Source organism: Prionailurus bengalensis, chromosome C1 (assembly GCF_016509475.1).
Source record: "Prionailurus bengalensis isolate Pbe53 chromosome C1, Fcat_Pben_1.1_paternal_pri, whole genome shotgun sequence".
Taxonomy (NCBI): domain Eukaryota; kingdom Metazoa; phylum Chordata; class Mammalia; order Carnivora; family Felidae; genus Prionailurus; species Prionailurus bengalensis.
In genome coordinates, this window is record NC_057345.1 from 159,045,381 (window position 1) to 159,070,296 (window position 24,916).

At 42.3% G+C, this 24,916-nt stretch overlaps 1 protein-coding gene across 2 annotated transcripts in view; it reads right to left on the bottom strand.

The window, feature by feature from the left end:
- LRP2 (LDL receptor related protein 2) overlaps positions 1-23,829 on the bottom strand; it is a 199,123-nt gene extending 175,294 nt beyond the window's left edge. Inside the window, exon 1 of one of the 2 annotated variants that reach the window (XM_043576972.1) lies at positions 23,543-23,829. In XM_043576972.1, coding sequence (XP_043432907.1) covers positions 23,543-23,621 — 79 coding nt within the window. In that variant the 5' untranslated portion in view covers positions 23,622-23,829. The remainder of the gene's footprint in view (positions 1-23,542) is intronic. The other variant, XM_043576970.1, reaches the window with a different exon arrangement.
- Between the last annotated feature and the right edge of the window lie 1,087 nt (positions 23,830-24,916).

Genomic DNA, 24,916 nt, shown 5'->3' on the forward strand with positions numbered 1-24,916 from the left:
AGATGACAAAGTTGTTCGCTTCTAGCTGAATGAGAAAGGCTTTATGAAACTCGGACATCCAATCCCTCCAAGAAGAAGAGTAAAATATCCCAGCGACATGACCCCAGCCTTAGGCTTCCCTGAGGCCTTACCGCCTTCCTAAGTATTCTCCACCCTCACAGAGCAGAGGCTCCAAATTCCAACAAACATGGACTGAAGCTCCGGCAGACCGTTCATCTGTGTGTTCTTAAGAAGGTACAACAAAAAAAAAAAAAAAAAAAAAAAAATATAAAAAGAAAAATTAAAAAAAAAAAAAAAAAAAAAAGAAGGTACAACAACAACTGGCAGGACACCTTTGTGAAGAGAAAAAGGCCACAGTTTGGCTCTCCTTAAGCAAACCAGTATAACCACCCCCAAGTCCTGCCAGAAACTTAAGTGAAGCCAGTTCTTCCCCGAGCAGGGCTATGCTCACCATTTACTAAGAGCACTCAACACTTCACTAAGTTTGGTGGGTAAAGTTACGAAGAAGGGAAAAGCAACTTAAACTTAAAAGGCTCTTCTGATAGTCCAGGAATGAGGCAATTAGGGCCTTATCTAGTTAAATGGCCCCACCTCCGCTTCATTTCTCCGCACCCCTGTCTGAAAATCCTTTTCTTCTCTGTCCCTTGGATCCCCATAATGTGGCTACAGCTTTCATGGCTCTCACCCCTGACCCCCAAAATCTGTTCCCAGTGACTTATTAACAGCAAAGTTTAAGTGGTTTTTAAAGCCCTTCCTTGGGTATTTGCATTTACAGCAAAAAATAGGGAGCCCTTCTGCAAAGGAATGAATTTTCTGATGGTGGCATTTAGGTATTCTCTAATGCACAAATACCTTCTTCACCAGCTTGGCGGGGCAGATTTTAGGGGGATAGAGTATCTTATCAGGACTCCACATAGGTGGTGGTACCTGTACAAGGCCATCTTTGCTGGTGCCAAAACCTCATCAGCAGTGAGACAGCACTTTTCCATAAAAGCACAGCCCAATTAAAACACACTCAAAGGGCTTCCCGGGAGAATTCGGTGTGATCTCTGCATCAGTGAACGTGTCTTAGATTACTCTGGGCTGAAGAGAAAGGCACTAAAGAAATATTGCAAAAGCAATGACTCCAAAGGCCTAGAGAGACCCAAATAACAAATGAAGATGATTTACTGAAATACTATTATTTGGGTTCTTTTGTAAACTGAAACCCCTTACTTTATTTGTAACTCAAAGAACTCCTTCCACTAGAAATGCAAGATTTACCAATTCCACCCAATATGGAATCTACATGTACATACGCCTGTATACACATACAGGTACACACAAGGAGGCCCACCCAGTGTTACAAAGCTTGCTGATCAAGGAATGCTGATCAAAGCTTGCTGATCAAAGAGCAACTTTAGGAATGCATAGCAAATGTAATAGTCTGTATTTCCCTTCCTCCAATCAGCCCAGTATGTCTAAAAGCCAACAGCTTTTCTGTTGAAGATTAAAACACAAAGTCTGCATAACCAGCCAGCAATGTGCTTGATATACTACTCTAAAAAAGGAGGGAGGAAGGGAAGACTGACCGTTCAAAAGCCAAGTAATTTTCCAGAAGCCAGCCCCTGGAGTCCTATGGGCTAGATAGATTCAGACCCCAGCTCTTGCTTTAATAACACTATGGCGGGTATGTTATTTAATTTCCACGCCTCAGTTTCCTCATCTTTTTAGATGGGATAATAAGAGCTCTTACTTATGAGGTTAATATGAAGATAGAAAAAGGAGTATAAGCCTGGCACATTACTAAGTGTTCAACAAATGTTAGTTATTATTAATATTTTAGACAAGTGTTTTCTGGTCCTTTAAACTATATATTGTCTCCCTTTGAATTTTAGTTTGTTTCATACACATTTGCTCATACTCTAGCATTTCCATATTCATAATTGCAACATAGTTTCAAAATATTTTTAAATTAACTTAATTATGATAGCTTCTTTCCCCAAAAAAAGTTGATTTAATACTGAAATTTGAATAATACCTTATTACTAAATTATCAGTTTCATCTTAAATTATATTCTCTCTCATGGCACCTGGCTAGCACAGTTGGTTAAGCATCGAACTTTGGCTCAGGTCATGATCTTGCAGTGAATTCAAGCCCTGCGTCGGGCTCTGTGCTGATAGCTCAGAGCCTGGAGCCTGCTTCAGATTCTGTGTCTCCCACTCTGTCTGCCCCTCCCCAACTTGCGCGCGCTCTCTCTCTCTCTCTCTCAAAATAAACATTAAAAGAAAAAAATTTTTAATTATATTCTCTCTTTAACTGTTTCTTATATCTGAAGTTTAGAAGAGAAAAATATATCTGCATTCAAAATAAAACTGAACCAGAAAAGTAGAACTTGGGGCGCCTGGGTGGCGCAGTCGGTTGAGCGTCCGACTTCAGCCAGGTCACCATCTCGCGGTCCGGGAGTTCGAGCCCCGTGTCGGGCTCTGGGCTGATGGCTCGGAGCCTGGAGCCTGCTTCCGATTCTGTGTCTCCCTCTCTCTCTGCCCCTCCCCCGTTCATGCTCTGTCTCTCTCTGTCCCAAAAATAAATAAACGTTGAAAAAAAAAAAAAAAGAAAAGTAGAACTTAATTCACAAAGATAGGCAAGTTTTCAGGCATGTGTCTACTCTATGCACTTTCAAAAATACTACTTAGTGAAATAAACTCTCTGAAAGCTTATTTTTTTGTTGATAATAGCTGTTTTTAAGACATTTAAACAATTACATTTTAGGGGTATTTAAATTGTTTAGTACATAGATATCTCAGTCCAAAGACGTTGAGAGTGACAGTATTTACTGAATTACTGAGTTAAAAAATAGGAAGTTACTAAACCTTCATATTAAGTGTTTACAACCTAAGAATTCTCACTATACCCTAAATGTGGAAATTGTTTCTTACTCCACGACATTTTGAAGAAAGCCAAGCATGAAGGAAACCGAGGCCACATCTGGCAAGCGGAAAATTCCTGTGCTTTGCAAAATGTAAACTGCTGACTGTATCACCATTAAAACAACCATTAAGAAAAGATTTGGGGCACCTGGGTGGTTCAGTCAGTTGGGCCCACATCGAGCTCTGTGTTGACAGCTCAGAGCCTGAAGCCTGCTTCAGATTCTGTGCCTCCCTCTCTCTCTGACCCTCCCCTGCTTGTGCTCTTTCTCTCTCTCTCTCTCTCAAAAATGAATAAACATTAAAAAAAACTTAAAAAAAAAGAAAGAAAGAAAGAAAGAAAGGGGGATTCTAGGAGCAGCTGAGTGGCTTAGTTGGTTTAAGCTTCCAACTCTTGATTTCGGCTCAGGTCATGATTTTGCAGTTTGTGAGCCTGAGCCCTAAGTCAGGCTCTGTGCTGACAGCACAGAGCCTCCTTGGGATTCTCTCTCTCTCTCTCTCTCTCTCTCTCTCTCTCCCTACCTACCTCCCCTGCTTGAGCTCTCTCTCTTTTTCTCTCTCTGTCTCTAAAAAATATTTTTTAAGGGGGGGGTTGATTTTGATGTAAAGAAACCAGCAGTATTTGATGTAAAGAAACAAGCACTATTTCTAACCTTAAAATCAGAGACTCACAGACATATATACAGTAATATAGCTCTACTACATAATGTCAAAGGTTAAAAGAGACCTAAAAGTAGAATTCCAACATTCCATTGGTGCGTGCTATGCACCAACAATTTCCTTCCTATCCCTCAGAACCATTTAAAATAGGCTTATCCTTCTTCCACATGATGGTCCTTCAAATATCTGGGGAAAGCCAGCCATTTGCTCCCTCTTATCTCCCCAAGAAGCTCTAGTTTTTCCAGCCTTTTTCCCGTAACATAGCCTCCAGTTCTCTCACCATCCTTGTTTCTCTCCTCCAAATTCATTTCAAATGGTCTCTGTCTCTCCCAAAATGTGATTCTCAACACTGAACAAATGCCCAGTGTTACCTGGCCATCTATGGCCAAGACCAAAGTAACCTACCCCAATATTCATTCCCCCTTCCTATTAAGAAAGAGAATCTCAATTTTATTCAGGTGAACAGGTCTTCAGCTGAAAGGCTACATTTCCCAGACTTCAGCTAAGTGTGGTCATGGAATTAAGTCATAATCAAGGAGATGAAATGCAAGCAGAAGTGTTGTACACACTTCTAGGAAGTCTTCTTTAAAGACAGAAGGCACACTCTTCCTTTTCCTCCTCCAGTTCCACTACCTGGCACGGAGCAGTGATGGCTGTGGCTACAGCAGCTATTTCGGACAATGAAGTGACCTTAGGGATGGATGCCACCACCAGAGTATGGTGGAGCAGGAAGACAGGAGTCACAGGAGTACCAAGCCAGGCTTCTACTGCTGGTTATAAAAACAAATGTTTATCCTGGTCAAGCCAAACAAAATCCTCTCTGCAACAACAGTCCTATCACCTCTCCTAGGTGATGGAGTTGCTTTACTACACTCATGTGGTTCTTTTAAATATCTACCAAAACAAATATTTCTCAAGCTCTTGCTTCTACATGGCTTTGTTCCAGACACAGGATACCAGGGGAGGCAGGCATAACTCAGCATTAGGGGTCCTATTCTAGAGGAGATAAAATACATACATAAATAATTATAATTCATGGTATGATGATAAGTGCTGTAAGAGAGGTTTAGATAACATTGAGTGGAAATCGAGAAAGGCCCTGTGGAGAAAGGAGCGCATAAGCCCCAATACGCAGATCTGAGGGATGGGTATTTCTGGCAGAGGAAACAAACTGGAACTGCCAGAGGCCAGAAAGTGTAAGGCATGTCCAAGAAAGAGACACATTTTTCATCCTGTATCACTGACACATGCCTTCAAATTACAAAGACCTTGAGTGCTTGAGGCAGATTCCCTTTTACATGAAGTAAAAACCAAATTTTCAAGATCATAGCACCCTCTAAAACCACTTAGTGCCTCCATAGAGTCAATTCAATTCACAAGACATCTATAGAGCACCAACTGTTTTGCCATCAAGTAAGAGTTTCTCCTAATCAATAAATGTGATCATTTTCCATATTTTAAAAAATACTTGGAGGTGATACTTTGCTAATATTCTACTAAACTGGATGACATGTGTCCAAGAGATGTATTCTGAGATATTTAATAAAGTGTAAGCACACCATGCAAATGTATTTCTCATTGTCCTCTTGTAATTGATCAATCTATTGTATTAAACTGAGTATGTATTCAATAAAAGTTAAAGAATTGGGCGCTTGGATGGTTCAGTCGGTATTAGAGTTAATTAAGCATGCAAGACCCAGAGCCAGTCCTCCTACTGTCTCAGTGTGCTCATTTATAAAATGGGGATAGAACCTTCCCAAACTGACACAAGGATTGAACACTATGACTATGGTGACTATATCACAGGCATATAATAAGTTTCAGTAAAATGTCAGTTCTTATTAGTAGTATTATTCCTTCCTTCACTCCCTGTCAACCAAGATGGACCCTCAACAGAAATACTATTGGCATTTGGGACCAGACAGCTCCTTGTAGTACAGAATTGTCCTGTACATTGCAGCTAGTGTAGCATCCTTCCTCTCAAAGCCTAGCAGTGACACTCAGGCATTATGACAACGCCCCCCCGCCCCCCCAAAAAAGCCTACACATTTCTAGATGCCTCTTAAGTGAGCTGTACCAACTAGGAGTCAGTGAGCTAAACCACAGAAGACATCACACACCATGCCTAGATGGTCAATGAGGTAGAAGTGTTTAAAACAAAGGATTCAAGAAAATACTATCAAGTAGTTATAAATGTATATAACATGGATATACACTGAAAAGACATGTCTAATACTCCCATAAATAAGCATATCAACTTATAAAACAAATAACATGAATTATCCCCAAAAAGCCACAAATAAAAGCTTTCTCTCTATCCCATGGTGACTCTACATTTCTTATCACCTGCAGATCCACAGGTTTGGTTCCACCCTCATCATCTGTGGCTCCTCTAACTTAACTGGTTGATCTGCTTTCCCTCATTGCAGCAAGCATTATCTTTACAAAACAAAAGTCTGATTGTTGCACTTCCCTCCTTACATTTCTTCAAAGGCACCAAACTTCTTGACAAAGTCCTCCACAGTGTCACCAGACTCCACTCTTCCAACTCCATCTCCTGCTGGCACACCCTCCTGAAGACTCAGTTCAAACAGCCATCTTTATGGTCTTCTTGGCTCTTGGCCCCCTCAGGTCTTACTTGACTTCAATCCTTTCCTGTGTTCCCAAACCTCTACTATAGCACCTCTCACAAGTGTTTATTTACTCGTCTTATCCCTCCGTGTCTCCACTTCTAGGCACAATAGGATCTCAGTAAATGTTTGTGGAATAAATACATTAATGATAATATTCACTGATTATTAACCAAAACTAGATTCGCTGATAGCTTTCTCATCCCCTTGAACTGACCTTGAACACCCCTCACTGACATTGCTCTAGTTTCATGCAACAAAAAGACACTACCACAAAAGAAAAAACACATCATTGTGATTCGTACACATTCTGCCTAAAATCTCTCACAAAGCCAAGCGTTCATCTTCAAATATACTCTTCCCCCTAGAAATCCTTCTCCTTGACCAGGGGACACACCCAACTCTACTTAGCCCCAAGGTTCTTCATTGGGGTAAGTAGAGAGTATCATTGTTATTCTCAGTTACAAAGACCTCATCAGTAAACTCTGCATGTGATCAAGTTTCTAGGAAACACATACAGAACACATGAAATGGAAATACTGGATCCATTCAGAAGTTTGAAACCTTCTGTAACATTACATTTTGGGATCTGTGCTTTCAAGACCTGAAAAGTGAAGAACCAAAAATTCTTGGAGTAGAAAGGCAGATTATAAGGCCTGTCTTCTAATGTTTCTTCTTTTTCTGATAGTTTCACCTCCTTAAAAAAAAAAAAAAAAAAAAAAGATATATTTTTCCCCAGCAAGTTCTATGGATAGAGAATTTGACAAGTGGTTCCTTTATTTCAAAAGACCACAGCATGGTGGCTGTTCTGCTGCACTGACCTAACCAAGAGCTGGTCAACTATGAATGATTTAACACCAGGTTCCCTGTAGGGCCAAATGTTTACTGAATGCTCACCAAGTGCCAAGAACTTACATGTTCACAGTGTCCTTTAAATATTCCCAGGAGCCTGCAGGGTAGAAATTACTAACACCCATTGTATAGGTCAAGGAAACTGAAGCTCAGAGAGATCTAGTGGCCCAGGGGCACATATCTGGAAAGTAAGCAAGCTAAGTCTCCAAACTCCAACACCAGGCAGTGTCCCAGCACCAGAAAGGATTTGGCCACAGGTTAACCATGTCCAGGGTAGACCCTTGAGATTGAGGATCCTTGGGCAGGTGGAGAAGGGGCAGCGGGAAGAGCCCAAAGTTTTACTTAGCAGCCAGAGATTTAAATTTATATCACTGGCTTCAGTGCATTCCCACAATTTAGGCTACTTTCTGTACATTCAAGGAAACTTTAAGAATTTTCTCTTTATAAAATGTGGTTTATTTTAGCATAGAATTTTTGCAAATACATACTAATTCCTCAAAAGTTATTCAAGATGTCAAATATTCCTTCTTGAAGCAATCCTAAACAACCTTAAAACATCTGGTATACAGGGCAAATCCCTGGAATATTCCATGTCTTCTAGGAAATGCAATGGCGTATTTGAGGGTATGGGAGATCATTTTTTAATGTTCCACCTCATACGTTTCATTGGAGATGAAGACATAATAAAATCTTATAGGCGGGGAAGTGAATTTTCAATTATAGAGATTCTTTTTTGAATGTTTATTTACTCATTTTGAGAGAGAGAGAGAGAGAGAGAGTGCATCAGTAGGGGAGGGACAGAGAGAGAGGGAGAGAGTCCCAAGTAGTCTCTGTATTGTCAGTGCAGCGCCCTACTTGGGGCTGGATCCCACACGGGAGATCATGACCTGAACTGAAACCAAGTCAGGTGCTTAACTGAGCCACCCAGGCACCCTTCAATTAAAAAAATTCTAAAAACAACATTTTTTTGTATATTTATATGATATTTTTAAAATGCAGTTAAGCTTTACAGACTAATACAATCAATAAATCCAATTATTTTTATAAGTTCCCTTTAAATAGAGCACCTAAGATATCCAAAGGTTATTTCTAGCTAAAAGCCAAATTCTGTTTCATTTTATTATAGCCATCATTCAGTTTTAACTTAGAAAAAGGAAGGAAAATAAAATTTTTTAAAACTTAATAGTAAGGGCTTATCCTGCAGTCAGTTTATTTGCTACTCACATTCTCCCTTAATATTATTATGTACACACTTACTCATTAAGTTTCATTTCCCTAAGTGATTCTTTCAACATCTGCTAAGATAGAGCAAAGATGTCCTTCAGCCTGACTTTTCTTTAAAGTCATATATTAAAACTTAACCTGGTGTGTTCTTTCAAACTATAGCTACCTTGAGAGTTCTCATTTGTAACAGTAAGGTTGGCAGGGAGGAAATGAGATGAGAAGGAGAAAATCTCTAATTTGTCATCAATAAAATAAATCAGGAAATACCCTTTAATCTCAAGAGTACAATTTACTGATTTAGTCATTTATTTACAAAATTGATGGAAATTGTTAACAAGGAGTTAATTGATTTAAGTCACCTGATTACTACAGTTAATTAACCACACTGACTTAATCTTCTTTGAAAACATCAACTAATCATTTTCCAGGTGTCAAGGGGTAAATCGTTAAATAAAAAATAAACCTCTGTCTCCCTCTTCAAGGGAGATTTCTTGAGCATGTTTTCTTTGCAGATTCCAATCTAGCAACAAGCCAAGTTTGGGGTGTGTGGGTGTGTGTGTGTGTGTGTGTGTGTGTGGGTGTGGGTGTGTGTGTTTTCCCCTAGACAGCTATACTGAAAGAGCTGCCATCTTTCCAGAGTTTTTTCCTCTTTTATAATAAGGGAGAAGCAGCCTTGCAACCCTACCATCCATGTCCTTTTGAATTACTTTAAAAAATGAGCTAGGAACACTTTTCAAGTAAAAATGAGCAAATGAAAGGCAATGGAGACTTTCACATGAGAAAGTGAGTTTTCAAAAAAATAACTTGAGAACTTATTTGGAGGGTGTGACTACAAAGAAATCGTGTGGGGGAATGGGCCTGAGGGGCACATTATTACTGAGCTATTCTAATCTTTTAATTTTTTTTGGTTTAATTAAGTTGTCTTTTTTTGTTTGTTTTTTGAGAGGGAGAGCAAGCAGGGGAGGGGCAAAGAGAGAGGGAGAATGAGAATCCCAAGCAGACTCCACACCATCAGCACAGAGCCCGATTTGGGGCTCGAACCCATGAACCAGAGTTCATGACCCAAGCAGAAACCAAAAGTCGGCTGCCCAACCGGCTGAGCCATCCAGGCACCCCTGAGCTGTTCTAATCTTGACTGTGGTAGTGGTTACACAAATATATACACATATTAAAACTGATAGAGCTGCACACTACAAAGTCTATTTTAGTCTGTGTTAATTTTTTAAATAAAACAAAGCACTTCATAATGCCAATATTCATAAAAACTATGAAACCTTATTCCCTTTTTTAAAGATAGAAAAATTAAGACAAATCACCTGCCCCCCCCCCACCTCAATGAAAAGGGGGTGGGGAGGCATAAGAAAACCAATCAGAAGGAATATAACGCATGTCTCTCATGGCTAGCCAGTTCTCAATTAGTAGACCCACTGCTTCTCTGAAAAAAAATAAAGCCAATTGTCTTTGATCTACCAAAGCACCCACAGTACAAGAGGGCTCTGGAGGGAACCAAAGTCCCAGGTCACTGTGACAAATCACGCTTACACTTGCTAAAGGGAAAGAGCACAAGGGTCTTGATAAAACCTGATTCCCCTCCCACCCTTTTCTCATTCCTTCCCTCACAGCAAAGTGTTTGAAAAATAAATCTGGATTACGGTGGGATTTTGTTGCACATATTCACAATCGGCAACAACTATTAAAGACCTCTAGGATTTCCCTTACAGAGAAGTGAAAGCCTTCAATACAAGATGTATCCCTCTGAGCTCAAGTCCCACGTTTTCTCTTGTCTTCACTGCTGGGTTTAATTATTTACAGTGAGAATCATCTAACTTTCACTGCCTTCCAGTTAGTATGTTCAATTTTTAAACCATGCATTTTGTTTTTCACCAGAATCTCGGCTTTCAATGATTACTTTGCAAATTCTTTCAACACCTCACTGCACCAAATATTAGGGAAGAGGTAAATTTTTGTGGCAGAAGTGAACTGGAAAAAAAATTCAGAGTTTTGGTACACAAAAATTAACCATTTATTGGGGGTGCTTGGGTGGCTCAGTTTATTAAGCATCAGACTTCATGTCATGATCTCATGGCTCAGTCTGTGAGTTCAAGCCCTGTGTGGGGCTCTATGCTGTCAGCACAGAGCCCACTCTGAATCCTCTGCCTCCCTCTCTCTCTGACCCTCTCCCACTTGCAGTTTCTTTCTCTCTCTCTCTCAAAAATAAAAATTTAAAAAAACATTTAAAAAATCAACCATTTAACAATTGACTTAAGAAATATGTGCATTTTACTTTATTCATTTGCAAATTCTTTTTATGTACTACATGCTAAAAACAAAACCAGAAGTACCTATCAATAGTCATCATTATGGTCTAGAAAAATCATAACTGCAACGTACATTAAATCCACAAGCCTCCTCTCCCACTTACTTGGCACTGGTGAATCCCTAAGGAATGACTGATAGAGCCTTACAACTTTGTTGCTTTTAAGGTCAACCTCTCCTGTTGTTTTAACAATCCTACTTCAAATACAGCCAACTTGAGGAAGCAGAGCCATAGTAGAAGGTAAGAAGTTCTATCTTTGAAGTCTACTTGACAGATTCACAGTCGAAATTCCCCGTAAAATCATCCTAAGACCTTTTTCTCCTAGAAATGCTGATTTAGGCAACCCAGTTGAGATGAAGTTGACTCCCTTTCAAGACTACCTGTCACCTCTGGCAGCTTCCTCCCTACTTTCATCCCCCATCAAACCATACCAGTTTTGGATCTCATTCTCAGTGAACCTTGCTCTAGCAAACTTTTACCTGCATGGCTATCTCACTGAACTCCTCTGCTCTAGAGGGGTAAACATTTCTACCCTTTTAAACAGAGTTTCAGGAGGAAACGATGTCTTACTCCTAAGAACTGGTTCTAACGGTGACAAGCAGACATCTTTGGCCAAGATGAGAGACGTCTGGGGGCCAAGAGACCTTTTAGCACCTTCAGCCCATAGGCAAATGCCTTCCACAGCTCTACAAGAGCAGTCTCTTCAAGGGGCACCTGGGTGGCTTAGCCGGTTGAGTGTCCAACTTCAGCTCAGGTCGTGATCTCAGGTTCATGAGTTTAAGCCCCATGTCAGGTTTTGTGCTGACAGTTCAGAGCCCGCAGCCTGCTTCAGATTTTGTGTCTTCCTCTCTCTGTGCCCCTCCCCAGCTCGTGCTTTCTCTCCCTCTCTCTCAAAATAAACAAACATTAAAAAAAAAAATTTTTTTTTAACGTGTCTGATAGGGGCACCTGGGTGGCTCAGTCAGTTGAGCGTCCGACTCTGGCTCAGGTCATGATCTCGCAGTTCATGAGTTCAAGTCCCATGTCGAGCCCCGTGTCGGGCTCTGTGCTCACAGCTCAGAACCTGGAGCCTGCTTCAGATTCTGTGTCTCTCTCTCTGCCCCTTCCCCGCTCATGCTCTGTCTCTGTCTCTCAAAAATGAATAAACATTAAAAAAAATTTTTTTTTAAAGTGTCTGACTTTGGCTCAGATCATGATCTTGCAGTTCACAAGTTTGAGCCCCACATCAGGCTCTGTGCTGACAGCTCAGAGGCTCCCTGACAGCTCAGAGCCTGGAGCCTGATGTGGATTCTGTGTCTCTCTCTGTCTCTGCCCATCCCCTGCTCATTCTCTTTCTCTCTCTCTCTCTCTCTCTCTCTCTCTCTCTCTCTCTCAAAAATAAATAAAACATTAAAAAAATTTTTTAATTAAAAAAAAAGAGCAGCCTCCTCAGATATAGAGACTCCACTCTCACTTGTTCATTACTATCTTCTAGGATATTGAATAAGAGAGCTTATTAAGAATTTTTCCATCAATATTAAACAACAGCAACCTTTTAAAATCTGTCATCCCTAAGAGGAAGTTAGAGTAGAACTCTCCAATTGGGTGTCATCTTTTGAATGAAAAGACATGTAATTATAGAGAAGAGAATACTGCCAGATAAGGAATGGTAGTACAGGAGGAAGCCAGCAAGCAAGAATCAATGGATACCCAAGGAGTATAGAGGAAAAAGTAGGTTAAAATAGAAGTGTACTCTTCTGAATAGTAAGGTATTTTGACAGGCATATGTCACAGGAATCTCTGTATCCTTTGATATAACTAGTTACATCACGCCGGGAGCATAAGGTCTTGATCAACATGTATTACATGAATGATTGCCAAAGTCACACAAAAATATCTGACATTTGGGTTGCAAAGCTAACAATCTCTGAAATGAGGTCACCGTAACATAACATGAACCATTAAATAAGGCTTTGTTTGACTGTGTAGACAGGCACTATCTTCTACCTGCTCCTACTTGTCCACAGTGACAATATGTAAGAATAAGTGCTCTGGGTTCCAATCTCGGTTTCACCACTTAGTAATTGGATGGCTTTGGGCACCTGTCTTTGCCTTGGTCTTTTATCCATAAATTCAGATTGTTAATGAAGTGGGTAAATTAATACCTGTAAAACACTAGGATAGTGTCAGACATGTAGCAAGCACTCCAAAAAATTTATCCATAATTATTTTACCTCATTCTTGCAACTTCACTACCCATTCATGCATGTAACTGAGCCATTCCTCTGCCTTTAACCTATTTGGTCATGGTTGTATATAGAGTCCTCAAAAGAATGGGACCTGGAATGAGAAAGGTTGTGCCCACAGGACAAGCAGTCATGGGCATTTTTCAGCAGTCTGGTCCTTCTTTGGTTGAGCCCATTTTTCCTTCATTCATCAGGAACAAGACTGATGAATGTCACAGCTTGACATGTGATGTTCTTTCCACCATAGTCCATGCCGCCTCCCTGAGTTGGGAAACCACTCCCCTCTTCAAAGAGGCCCTTTTGTGTGATCAAGGCTGTTTTCACCGTGCTGTAGCCTCAGACAGCTTTCTTTTGTGTTGTTTAAACGCAGAATGGCAGTCCACTAACATAATGTCAAAAACTTTGCCTTATCTTTTTGTAAAAGCTACTGTATCAAATCTGTCCTAAAAATAGCAGGATGACACATTCTGTATATACAGGGGATTCTCACAGGGTAACCAAATGTCTAAGTTAACGTTAGAAAGGTTAAAGAGACTGATGCAGGATCAGCCACTCTCAAATGCATTGGGAATCAGTGTTGGGGGTCAGCGAGGCGGAGGAAAGGGAAGAGTCAAATGGAGAGAAACAGCATTGCTAAGCCACTTGTTTTAATAGAGACAGCAATTTTTTATTCCCTCCATGGGGTTTTTGATGGAGCCTAGGGGAATTAAAGGCTGGCAATACCAGGGATATGGTGATGAGCTGAATGCCCCTTCTTAGCTTTAGAGTCCATGGGGCATTTACCCATTTGTTCAACTTATATTTATTTATTTAGCCCTATTCTAGATATTAGGTATAAAGCAATAAACAAGGGAGATAAAAATTCCTGCCCTCATGAAATTGACATCTTAAAGAAAGGAAGACAAAAGTAAATAAATAAATAAGTTACATACATTGTGTCAGATGGTTATAAGTGCAATGAAGAGAGTTAATCAAGAAAAATCTGAAGACCACACTGATAAGGTGACCTATGAGCAAAGACCTATAGGAAGCAAGGAGTGTGAGTCACGCACAATTTGAGGGAAGAGCACTCAGAGAGAAAGCAAATTTAAAAGCCTTAAGGTACACACTATGTTGGGGGGATGGGGGGAGGAAGCAAGGATTATCACCATGCCTAGAGCATTGTGAGAGGGGGAGAGGAGAAAGGGTTTTCTACATTCACTCAGCTCCTTTGGGGTCCACTTCAGTTATAGAAAGGCACCTTGCCCAAGGTCATGCCCTTATGAGGGCAGGCCACATCTAGTAACTAAAAAAGGTCATTGCAGCCTGCCATAGAACACTCTCACAGTCAAGTCTTGCTCCAGAGCTCCCCACTAGGTTGACTGAGGCCTTCTCAGAGTGTTTAACTTCTGCCATTCCTGCTTCCTCGTTTCTCTTCAAGGGAAATGATCTTAATAAACATCTTTTACCCCAAACTCCATCTTAGTGTCTGTTTCTAGACAACTCAACTTGTGTGTGACAGAAGCCATTGGAGCTTTTGAGCAGTAGTAACATGATCTGACTGATATTCTAAATAGGTGTCAAGAGTAGACAGAAGAGGGACAAAAGGGAAGCAGAATGATCAGTAAGGAAGCTATTGCAATAATCTCGGTAACAGCTGACTATGATGTGGATCAGTGTGGTAGCAATAAACATGGTAAAAAGTGATTGGATTCTAGATACATTTTGAAGATTAAAACAATGGGATTTTCTGATGGATTGAATGTAAGATATAAAAGAAAAAGGAATCCGAGCAAGGATGGTCCAGCCATTTACTAAGATGGAAAAGCCTATGTGGAAAGCAGGTTTAGGGCATTAGAGAAGATCAGAGTTATGGTATTGGTCTAGATTTGGATCAGATTCACGAATTTGGAAGTTGTCAACATATAGATGGTAAAGCCATGAGACAGGATGAGTCTCCAAAGACGTAGCGTAGACAGAGATGAAAAGTAGTGAGTCAGGTAGATGGGCGGGAATAAAATAGCAAGGAAGAAGGAAACCAGGAGAATTTGGTTTCTTGGAAGCCAGATGAGGTGTTTCATGGAGGAAGGCAGGATACACAGTGTCAGATGCCTCTGATAGTTAAATAAAACAAGAGCTGAGAGAGGATTATTGGATTTAATAGCATGGAGGTCATTAGTGACCTTGGCAAAAGAAGTATCTACCAAGGGTAGGAGCAAAAACTTGAAAGGCATGGATTTGAGAAAAATTGGAGGAGAAAAATTACAGTGGGTATAGACAAATCTGGGAAGGAATTTTGCCATAAAGAGGAACAGAGAAAATAGGAACAGAAATGTGGGGAAAGAGAGTAGACAAATAATTAGTGAGAGGTTAAGACAGAATTCAATGTAGAACATGAATGAACTGTTTGAACTTAAGAGCATGGAAAGTTCATCCAGTGTAACCAGAGGGAAGACAGAATATACAGACAGGATGTATGCAGGTGATGATGGCTGAGTTATGGGAGCTTGTTGAGTTCTCTTCTGATTGCTTCTTTTCACATTTATAAGAAGCAATGTCATCTGAGCAGGTGGTGTCGGAAGTCTGAGGAAAAAGGAGATATAAGGAAGTAGGAAAGTGAATGGCCTCACCAGACAGCAGGTCTGAGGTTGAGATTAGTTTCACAAATTTATAATGAGATAGTCAACCTAGTTTTGTGTTTTCTCTTGCCACATTTAGCTACAGCAATGCAGATGTGGAGCATTAGATTTAACCAGGACTGAGCTTTGGCAGAGCACAAGAGAGCAAGACAACGGGACAGGGGGGCCCGACTGCTGGCGGTATAGGCAAGGAAGTAATGTTAATGAAGAGTCATAACAATATAAGATGAGGAAGTAAATAAACAAGGGATTTGAGGGACAGTGTACAGGTCGTAGGATCACGGACTCTAAGTCCCAGTGGGGTCTACAAAGAATTGAGCCTAGGCTATAAAAGAAATGAGTTACAAGGTTTTCCAATACTCCCATTCCAACCATGGAATAGATGGCTGCTTTAGATGCCAGTGGGCTCTGTCAGGATGCTCTGACATAAATTGGAGGAGAGAGATTACAGTGGTTATAGAGAAATCTGCCTAATTTGGGTAAGAAAGGATTAGAGGATCCATCCAACAGTTGCTCAGCTTAAAGAATCAAAGTTTCTGAGAGGGGGAGGAAGGACTTCAATTGTGTCCAGAGACAGAGCAAAGAATACAATTAAGACACAAACAGTAGCTCTAGGGAGGGAGGGTCATGTTAGGCAGGATAGGAGATGGCCAGAAATGGGGGCAGCACTAGATATAAAAGAGTAGTTTTCCTTCTTACTGTAGCTACCTTGTAACATCCCCATTCAAAAGAAAGTATGGATTTAACAGAGTGTATTTAACTGCCTGCTAGAAGGAATTTGCAGTGGCATGTTAGTATACCTTTAGTTACAAAACTAAAAATGAGAGATTACCTAGTTCAGCTGTTCCCAAATTGTCTGACCCTCAGAATCAACTGGAAACTCTTTAAAAACAGATGCCCATACTCCTGATTTAGTAAGATTGGGTTTTTGCCCTAAGAATCTATACACTTTTTAAAGCTCCCCAGGTGACTTTGATGATAATGCCAAGTTAGGGGAACTGGCTGACTTCTATCTAGGGTTCCTAAAAATTATAGCATTCTATAAGTTGTGGTGAAATAGTGCTTTTGAGAACATAAGCAAACTCTCAATGTTGAATTCACCCTAGATATGATCAAGAAAACATGCAGCCCCATTTGCTCTGGCAGCTATAATATAACAATAGGGGAAGCTGGACTGAAAACAAAGCTGAAACCTAGAAGAGAGTAGAGTCAAGAAAAACACAAAGAAAGAGAACTGGAGCCCTGACTGCACCTCACCTGAACCCCACTCGGCCTCAGAATTTTCTTACACAAGCCAATAAATACCCTTTATTGTTTAAGCCGGTTTGAGGTGGGTTTTCAGTTTCTTGTTTCTCACAACAAAAAGTATCCTCCACACCCTTCCTTCCCCATATCAAAATTAAGCCAGTGTGGAAGCACATGCTAGCATTTTCTCCTCTCCTTTAGTGAGATTATAATGTGCATAGGATTGATATATTTCATATTTTAAAAAAACCCTTCCATTCTTCAGTTCAACTTTGAGGATTTCCCTAATGAAATAAATTATTTTGCTTTTTCAGCCTTTACACAAAAAAAACTTCTCCTTGCTAATGAAATAAAAACCAAAAATTGGGCCCAAAGAGACAAGCAAATCTCTGACACTATAGGACAGGATGTTTTTATATAAGAATCCAAGAAAGTCTAGCATAACAGAACTGTGGCTATTGTCTTCTTCCCCTTGTTCACATTTAACACCTATAGGAACGTCAAAAGTAGATAGGTTTTCATTTAATGTCAATCAGTAGATTAGTGAGTAAAGGCTTCTGTTCAAAGTTACTAAGAAAGAATCTTCATGTGTTATTGACCGATAGTACATAAACTTAAAGGAGACCTCTGGTATTGCTTACAAACTTGGATCTCAAGATCTGGACAATAAACAAGCCATTGTATCCATGGTAACAGTGGCTTAACTTTTCAATGCACAGAATGGTAATTACATTTCCTCCTTTCATTCATTTCTCCCTGTTCCCAATAACCTTGGGGGTCAGGCATGACCTGAGGGCTAATGACTAAAAGCATAGAGCTTTCATCATGAAACTTCACATTGTGTAACCCGTCACCTTTCTTAGAGAGACTTCTTATTTCCTTGCATTGGGTTTTGGCACTGTACTAAGTCAGAAGTACCCTTATATAAAAGTTAACCAACTTAATTTTGGAATGATAATGTTTCTAGTTTCTCAGCACATGCTTTAGAAATAAGACTTAAAGACCAGCAAAATAACCATTGGCATAGAGCGCATATATATTTGACATTCCGAATCAATCCAGGGAGGTGTGAAAGACACCTGCTCTCTACCATTATTGAAGAAGTTCTTAGGTTAAATGCTAAGGACTCTTGGATTTGCCCCAGGATGTATTGTCTCCATAGAAGCTTTTTTTTTCTAATTAGATGTTTTTATTTATTTATTTATTTGGGGGGGGGGGAGGGACAGAGAGAAAGGGAGAGAGAGAATCCCAAGCAGGATCAGCACAGAGCCCAACACAAACCATAAGATCATGACCTGAGCCGAAAACAAGAGTCTGACGCTCAACCAAATAAGCCACCCAGGCACCCCTCCACAGAAGCATTTTAATGTCTCCAAACCTCCTCTCTTCTTTCTTTCCACCCCATTCTCATAGCCAAGGCCTACTGCCTGGAAAAGCAGCAAAGTCTTAGAAATATAAGCAAGAAAGCAGAGTTAGCTGGGAAAGGAGAAAGGACGTAGGATTCACTGAAAAATGAAATCATATAATGGACTTAAGAGCTCCTGTACTCTGCTCTCTCAGCTCACTTTTCAGAACTTTCCTATCCATCACAAAGATCTGCTCCATATAAGAAGCCTTTAGGCTACAAGTAAATCTTCTCAAAGTCCTTCTTTCTCCTGTTCTCCTAAACTTAAAATTGCAACATGATCACATGAACATAAAATTTCATCCCTTTTGCTTTAATACTTCCAGTACGTTTCCCCCCTTCAATTCATTGAGTTTTTCCAGCACTGACTGCTCTTGAGAAGTTTCTTCAGCCTTTTAAGTCTGTCTTCATGGATAAAACAAAAATAGCATCAGCTGGTTTTACCTGATAAAGTGTCCTAGACAGATTTGGTTTTTGCAGCCCAGCCTCTGTTCACCTGGGAGGCCTATCCAAATTTCCCTCTATGGTCGACCTTAGTCCATGACTGCAGGAACCAAGCATATGACCCAAAGCCTAAGCCATGGGCACATTTCATGCCAGGTACAATGACTGGTTCTGCAATGAGTCTGTGACCTAAGCAGAGCCCAAGAGGCAACTTACACTTTTAAGACAAGACAAAAACTCTTGCTTTTTCCCAGAAAGAACATGGCTCCAAGAGCCACTGACAGCCATCCTAAGACACTAAAGAACGTGATTGAGAACAGTCTTCTCAGAGTCAGAAGATAGAGAAACCAGATCAGCTTGACATAGGCTGAGCCTCCACTTTATATTAGGTTGAGCAAAATATAAAATTTTATGTTAGGTTGAGTCTTTCTTAGAAAGACAGCAATCCCATATGGTTCAACCTAATAGTTATATCTTCACAATTATGTTTTGAAATAAATTTCCTTTTTTGTCTCCAGGAAGTTTAATTTAGATTTCTGTCATTTACAAATATGAATCTAGACTAACATTTAAAGTTGTAGCCACTAAGGGTGCCTGGGTGGCTCAGTTGGTTTGTGGAGCCCTGCATAGGGCTCTGTGCTGACACTGAGGAGCCTGCTTGGGATTCTCTCTCCCTCTCTCTGCCCTCCCCTGCTCACCTTCTCTCTCCCTCTCTCCCTCCCTCTCGCAAAAATAAACTTTAAAATGACCTAACAATTACCTTCAACTAAGAATAAATACCTATTCTGTACTATGAAATCCATAAACCTTAGTAACAGTTTCGATGGCCCAAGATTTTGAAAAATGGATCCAGAGATACAGTCTTTGAAAGGTGGGGCACTAACGTGGCATAAGTTCTGAACCAAGCTGGACATGACACATGGTTGTATTAACCTATCCTCTTAGACTTGAGATTCCTCTTAGACCCGGGATATGTGACCCACCCTATATCTAAAAATGATCAATTAGGGGCGCCTGGGTGGCTCAGTCCGTTGGACATCTGACTTTGGCTCAGGTCATGACCTCATGGTTCTTGGGTTCAAGCCCCAAGTTGGGCTCTGTGCTGACAGCTCGGAGCCTGGAGCCTGGAGCCTGCTTCGGATTCTGTGTGTCTCTCTCTCTGTCCCTCCCCTGCTCACACTCTGTCTCTCCCTCTGTCTCAAAAATAAATAAATATTTAAAAAAATTAAAAATGATCAATTAGGAAGACACAAAGAGGAGAGCTGGTTCTATCCTGGGCCACAGGCCCTTAGGCTAAGGGCTTAACCCCCTCCCTTTCCCTCCTGTCAGTCCCCCTTTCTTCCCTCCAGGTTTAGTTACTTATCTATAAAATAATGCAAGTAGACCAGCTGATAGCTAAGGTTTCCCCCATCTATAAAAGTCTAACTTTCTATTAGAACAGGACAGGCACAAGACTGAAGGGAGTTTGAGCAGAAGCCCTATACTATAAAAACTGGCTAGGAAGAACTTCAAGCAGAGAAAAAGAAGCCAACTGCTGTGAAATTAAAGCAGCAGCAGTATCAGAGATGTGACAGAACCAAAATATTGCCTGTTTGTTACTGGGCCCCATAATCCTTTTAAATACATAAACTTCACCTGAAAGTGTAATTGTCATAAAACTGATACTAACTATAAAAGGCATAACCCAGCTTCTATTGAATGAAAGAATATAACTTGAAGATCAATACCATTTTCTCAAAAAAACTTTCAGTCATGTACTGGGATCTGGGAATTCCTCAAAGAAATGTTACTTGAAAATGCCTAAGGCCTCCTTAGCACTTGGAAATTAGAAATACGAATAGAAAACAAAAAAAGAAATGTTACTTTTAGTGTTGGTCAATATAATAATAGCTGTAGTTATTTGTCTATATGCCTTACATATTCAGCACTTTTATCTCTTTATGTTAATGAAATGTCATGGAGTAGATTCTCTTATCATATCAATTTTGCAGATAAGCAATCTGAGCCATGGAAGTTTAGTGACTTCCCCAATGTCACACAGCTAGAAAGTGGTAAAGCCATTGCTAGAACCCAGACAGCCTGACTCCAGAGTTCAGGCTCTCCCCATATTTCTTAACAGCGTTCTACAAAATATGAAGAAAATACAAGTAATTTTGGCTATAGATGTGTTATAATTTTTTTTAAAGACTAACCATAAAATACTCAGAGGTCTTTTCCAATGTCTAATGATGCAAACTTTGCAGGAAGATCTTACCTAAAGTGTGTGCTCAAATAAGGATCTTTACAATGTCATACTTTACTTCACCTGATAAGTCAATACGACAGGAATCTAGAAATCTCCTTAACCTTACAGGAAGGTTACCTAGAGGTCAGGTGATAGAAACCTGAAAAGAATTTCTGAAAAAATATCCAGAGTTATGGTGCGTAAGTGGCAAAGACTTGTAAAATACCACTCAGATTCTTTAGTAACCTCATACATGGGTAGTGACTTAGGGACCATGACATTTTTAGTACAAAATAAAAGAGACAGGGAAATAGAGGGGAGAGCCACACACTATAGCAGTTAAATTATAGCCTCTGGACTCAGAATCTCTTGGACTGGCCTCACAGCTCTGCCATTTTCTAGCAGTATGACCTTGAGCAAGTTAACTTCATTGACCCATGCCTCCATTTCCCATCAGTAAAACAGATATAGAAAGAGTACTTACATCAAAGGGGTATTATAAAGATTAAATGTCAACATTATAGTATTTATAGTATTATAAAGATTAAATGTCAATTAGTGTAAAGCACTTAGAACAGGGTCTGCCACATGTATAAGTGTATGATATGCTATTATTACTGTACATATTATTGTATATTATCAGAGAAGATGGATGGATTTAAACCACCAAAAAGGGTAAGTACAGGGGCGCCTGGGTGGCTTGGTTAAACGTCCAACTTCGGCTCAGGTCATGATCTCATAGTTCCTGAGTTCAGCGCGTTTGGGCTCTGTGCAGGCTCTGTGCTAACAGCTCAGAGCCTGTAGCCTGCTTTGGATTCTGTGTCTCCAACTCTCTCTCTCTCTCTCTCTCTCTCTCTCTCTCTCTCTCTCTCTCTCTCCCTCCCTCTGCCCCTCTTCCATTCGCGCTCTCTCTCTCTCTCTCTCTCTCTCTCTCTCAAAAATAAATATTAAAAATTAAAAAAAAAAGAGTTAAGTACACCTTATTGGTGACTAAACCATCAATCCAGGGGAAAAAACACCTGTTTGGGTTGTATGGGAACAATCCAGATGTATCCCAGATGAATCCGGACAAGATTTCCTTTTGCCAGGCACTGACAGGAACATACAGTAAATCCTATGGCTATACTTAGGACATACGATGTATATCACCCTAAGAGCTGCGGCAAACCCTCCACGATGATAATAATAAATCCTCTTTCCGTGTTACCAACCCTGAGAAAAAGGTGTGCAAAGCAAGAATTATTAACAGTCTCTCCCCGCCTCCCCTCCCTCTCCAAAGATTTTTACAAACCAGTGAGGTTTGTTGGCGTTTCCAAACTTCTCAGGAAGTCTGAAATGGGTACTGCTAGGAGTTGCTGTATAATTATTTAGTTGATTCCCTCTAAGGAGCTTACGCTAAGAATTGAGGAAAGAAAGCAGATTAACCATTTGAATACATGCCACGGCCCATCCACAAGCTTTTCCCTCTCTCTGCCATAAATGGGGACTTCTACAGTCCCCACCCGTCAACCCCAATATGTGATCCAGGGAAATCAATTTATTGCTTTGGCTAATCCTACAACAATAGGGGTTTCATTTTCATTGTAGGGCAATTAAGTTGTCCGACGGGAAGGAAGGAGCAGGAGGGGAGAGAAGTGGGGGGAGAACTCTCCCATCCCCACAGACAGATTAGTCCCTGTGGAGGCAGCAGCGTCCGTTCTGTCTGTCTGGTGGTCGGTCACACGCAGCTCTGGGCTGCTACCTAGCAACGCAAAGCCTGGAGAGAGCTCGCGGGTTCCCCGGCCTCCTCCTCGCCCTTCCCATTCATCCCTGGTCTCTCTCTTTCTCTCTTTCTCTTTCTCTCTCTCTTTCTCTCTCTCCCCCACCCACCCCCCACTCCGTTCGCTGCTCTGTCTTCAAAGTTTGCTCCTCTCCCTTCTCTCCCTTTTTCTCCCTACTTGTCTTCCCTGTTTTTCACCCTAACTGTTTTTATTCTCTCCACTGCTTCCTCCCTTTCTTTCTCTGCCTCTGTTTCTATAAAAACGTAAATTCTGACAACTTGAGAGAATTTTAAAGCGCTTCATACCAGAAACTTTTGCTTTCGAGCCCTCAAAACTCTGGCCGCGCAGACGGGGCCCCATTCATCAACACAAAAGCCCCCACCTCCCCGTTGAAAAGGAAAACCCTTCAAGAAAATGCTCCAGTATATCAGCCGCTCTCTCCGCCAATCCCACCTCTTTGCCTTATCTCGGCTCGTAAATGATCTGCATCGAGATGCAGTCTCTTGAGGGTCACAGCGGGACCAAGTTTCGCCGAGGAAAAGAAGGGGGGGGAGTGCTCTAGCCCTCGAAGGGATCTCCCCGGCTGCGCGCTGCAGGTGGAAAGCTGCGCACTGAGCAGCTCCGAGGACCGCTCAGCACCCCCAGGGAATAAATAAGTGGGGGGAACAGACTGCGCACAGACTGAGAGAACCTCATTCTCCGGGTTCCAACTGCAGAGTGCTTTCCAGAGGATCGGGAGAAAGTCCCGTGGGAACAAAGACGGGGTCCCCGTGGGGTGCGCTGTCACCGAAACCGGCGGAGCCGCTTTCTCAAGTTTGTGGCTGCTCGGTTGCCGGGCGGGCGAAGGAGGGGTGCTCGCGCTCGCCCCTCGCTGAGCAACCTGAACGCCCCGGCGGGAGCCGCTCCAACGCCGCCGCCCTGCCCTGGCCCCCTCCCGGCCGCGGTCCCCTCTGTGCGCTCACGGACTCGACCCCTGCCACTGCCGGGTAAGTCCGGAGCTCTGTGCGGAATTCCGCCCAGCGGGCGCTTACCTTGGCCACTGGCCGGCGCCAGGCAGGCGGCAAAAGCCAGCAGCAGCGTGCACGCCACCGCCGCCGCCCCGCGCTCCATCCCCGCGACCGTCCGGGGCCCCGGCCTCGCTGTTCCTTCCCCGGGAGGTGGGCGCGCGTAGCCCGCAGCACCGGCGGCACCTCTGCTCGCGAGCGCTCCTGTAGGCCTGCACCCCGGCGGGCTCCTAGTGGCAGAAAGCCGGCCCCAGCGCCCGAGGCATCCCGTTTTCTACCCGCGCAAGTCCCCACCCTCCAGACAGTGCATAAAGCCCTTGAGACCCGACCGCCCCGGAACTAGCATGCGGGAATCCAGCGGGGCAGGCCCCCTGCCGCCAGGCACGCCCCCTGCACTTCGCAGCGTAGGGAGGAGTAGGGACTCGAACACATGTGCGCTCTCACATGCACACCCCACGCGCGCGCGCGCACACTCACACACGACTTCATAGGGTCGCGCGCACACCGTAGCCCACACTCCTCACTGTCACACAAACTGACAGTCTCACGCGCTCACTCGCGCGCCGGCACACACATTCCTAAGTCGCACACGCGTGCGGTACTCCACAGTCACACAAACACCGACACGTGCACGCACACTTCACAGGCATTCACACGTTTACTCACTCCTGGAAGTCTCACACTTGTGCGAACACCCGCCTGAGACACACACACACACACACACACACACACACACACACACGGGCACGTTCTGCCCTAGCCTCTGCGCGGGTTTGCCTGCGCAACAGAAGTCGGCTACGCAGTCCGCGGGGAAACCTACCACCGACAGTCTTAAAAAAAGGAAGAAAAAGAAGAGAAGAAAACGGAAGGAATAAGCCCGCTGGGAGCGATTTGTGACCATTCTCTAGTCTGAAATCTCTAGGCTTCTCGGACACCCCGGTTTCACCCACAGAGTTGAGATGCTGAGATGGGTGCTGTTTTGTTTTTGGTGTTTTTTTTTCCAAGAGAAAGGGGGCAGATCAATGTTGGGGGGAGAGTTGGATCCTTGTTCAGCTTTTCTTAAGCAGCACATACACAGGTGTCACCGCCAGATCGCGTTTCTTACAAATCTGTTCCATTTGAAGCAACATTGGAAAAGAATGAATGTCCTCTGGATTGACTGGTGCGCCTTTATATGAGGGAGAGACGTAAGGGGTTCAGGGAGCCCTGAAGCTCCCTCCTGCAAGGCAGCGTTAGACAGGCTGCCGGGGACTCCGGCCCCCAAGAGCCCTGCGGAGGGACCTTACAGCCACCCTCAGAGCATCTTCCTCAGGCGGTTCGTGACTCTAGAGCCGGCAGAAAAAAAGGAGGGGTGGCGCGACTTATTTCCTGGACCTGGGATCCCTGTCTTATGAGAAGGGG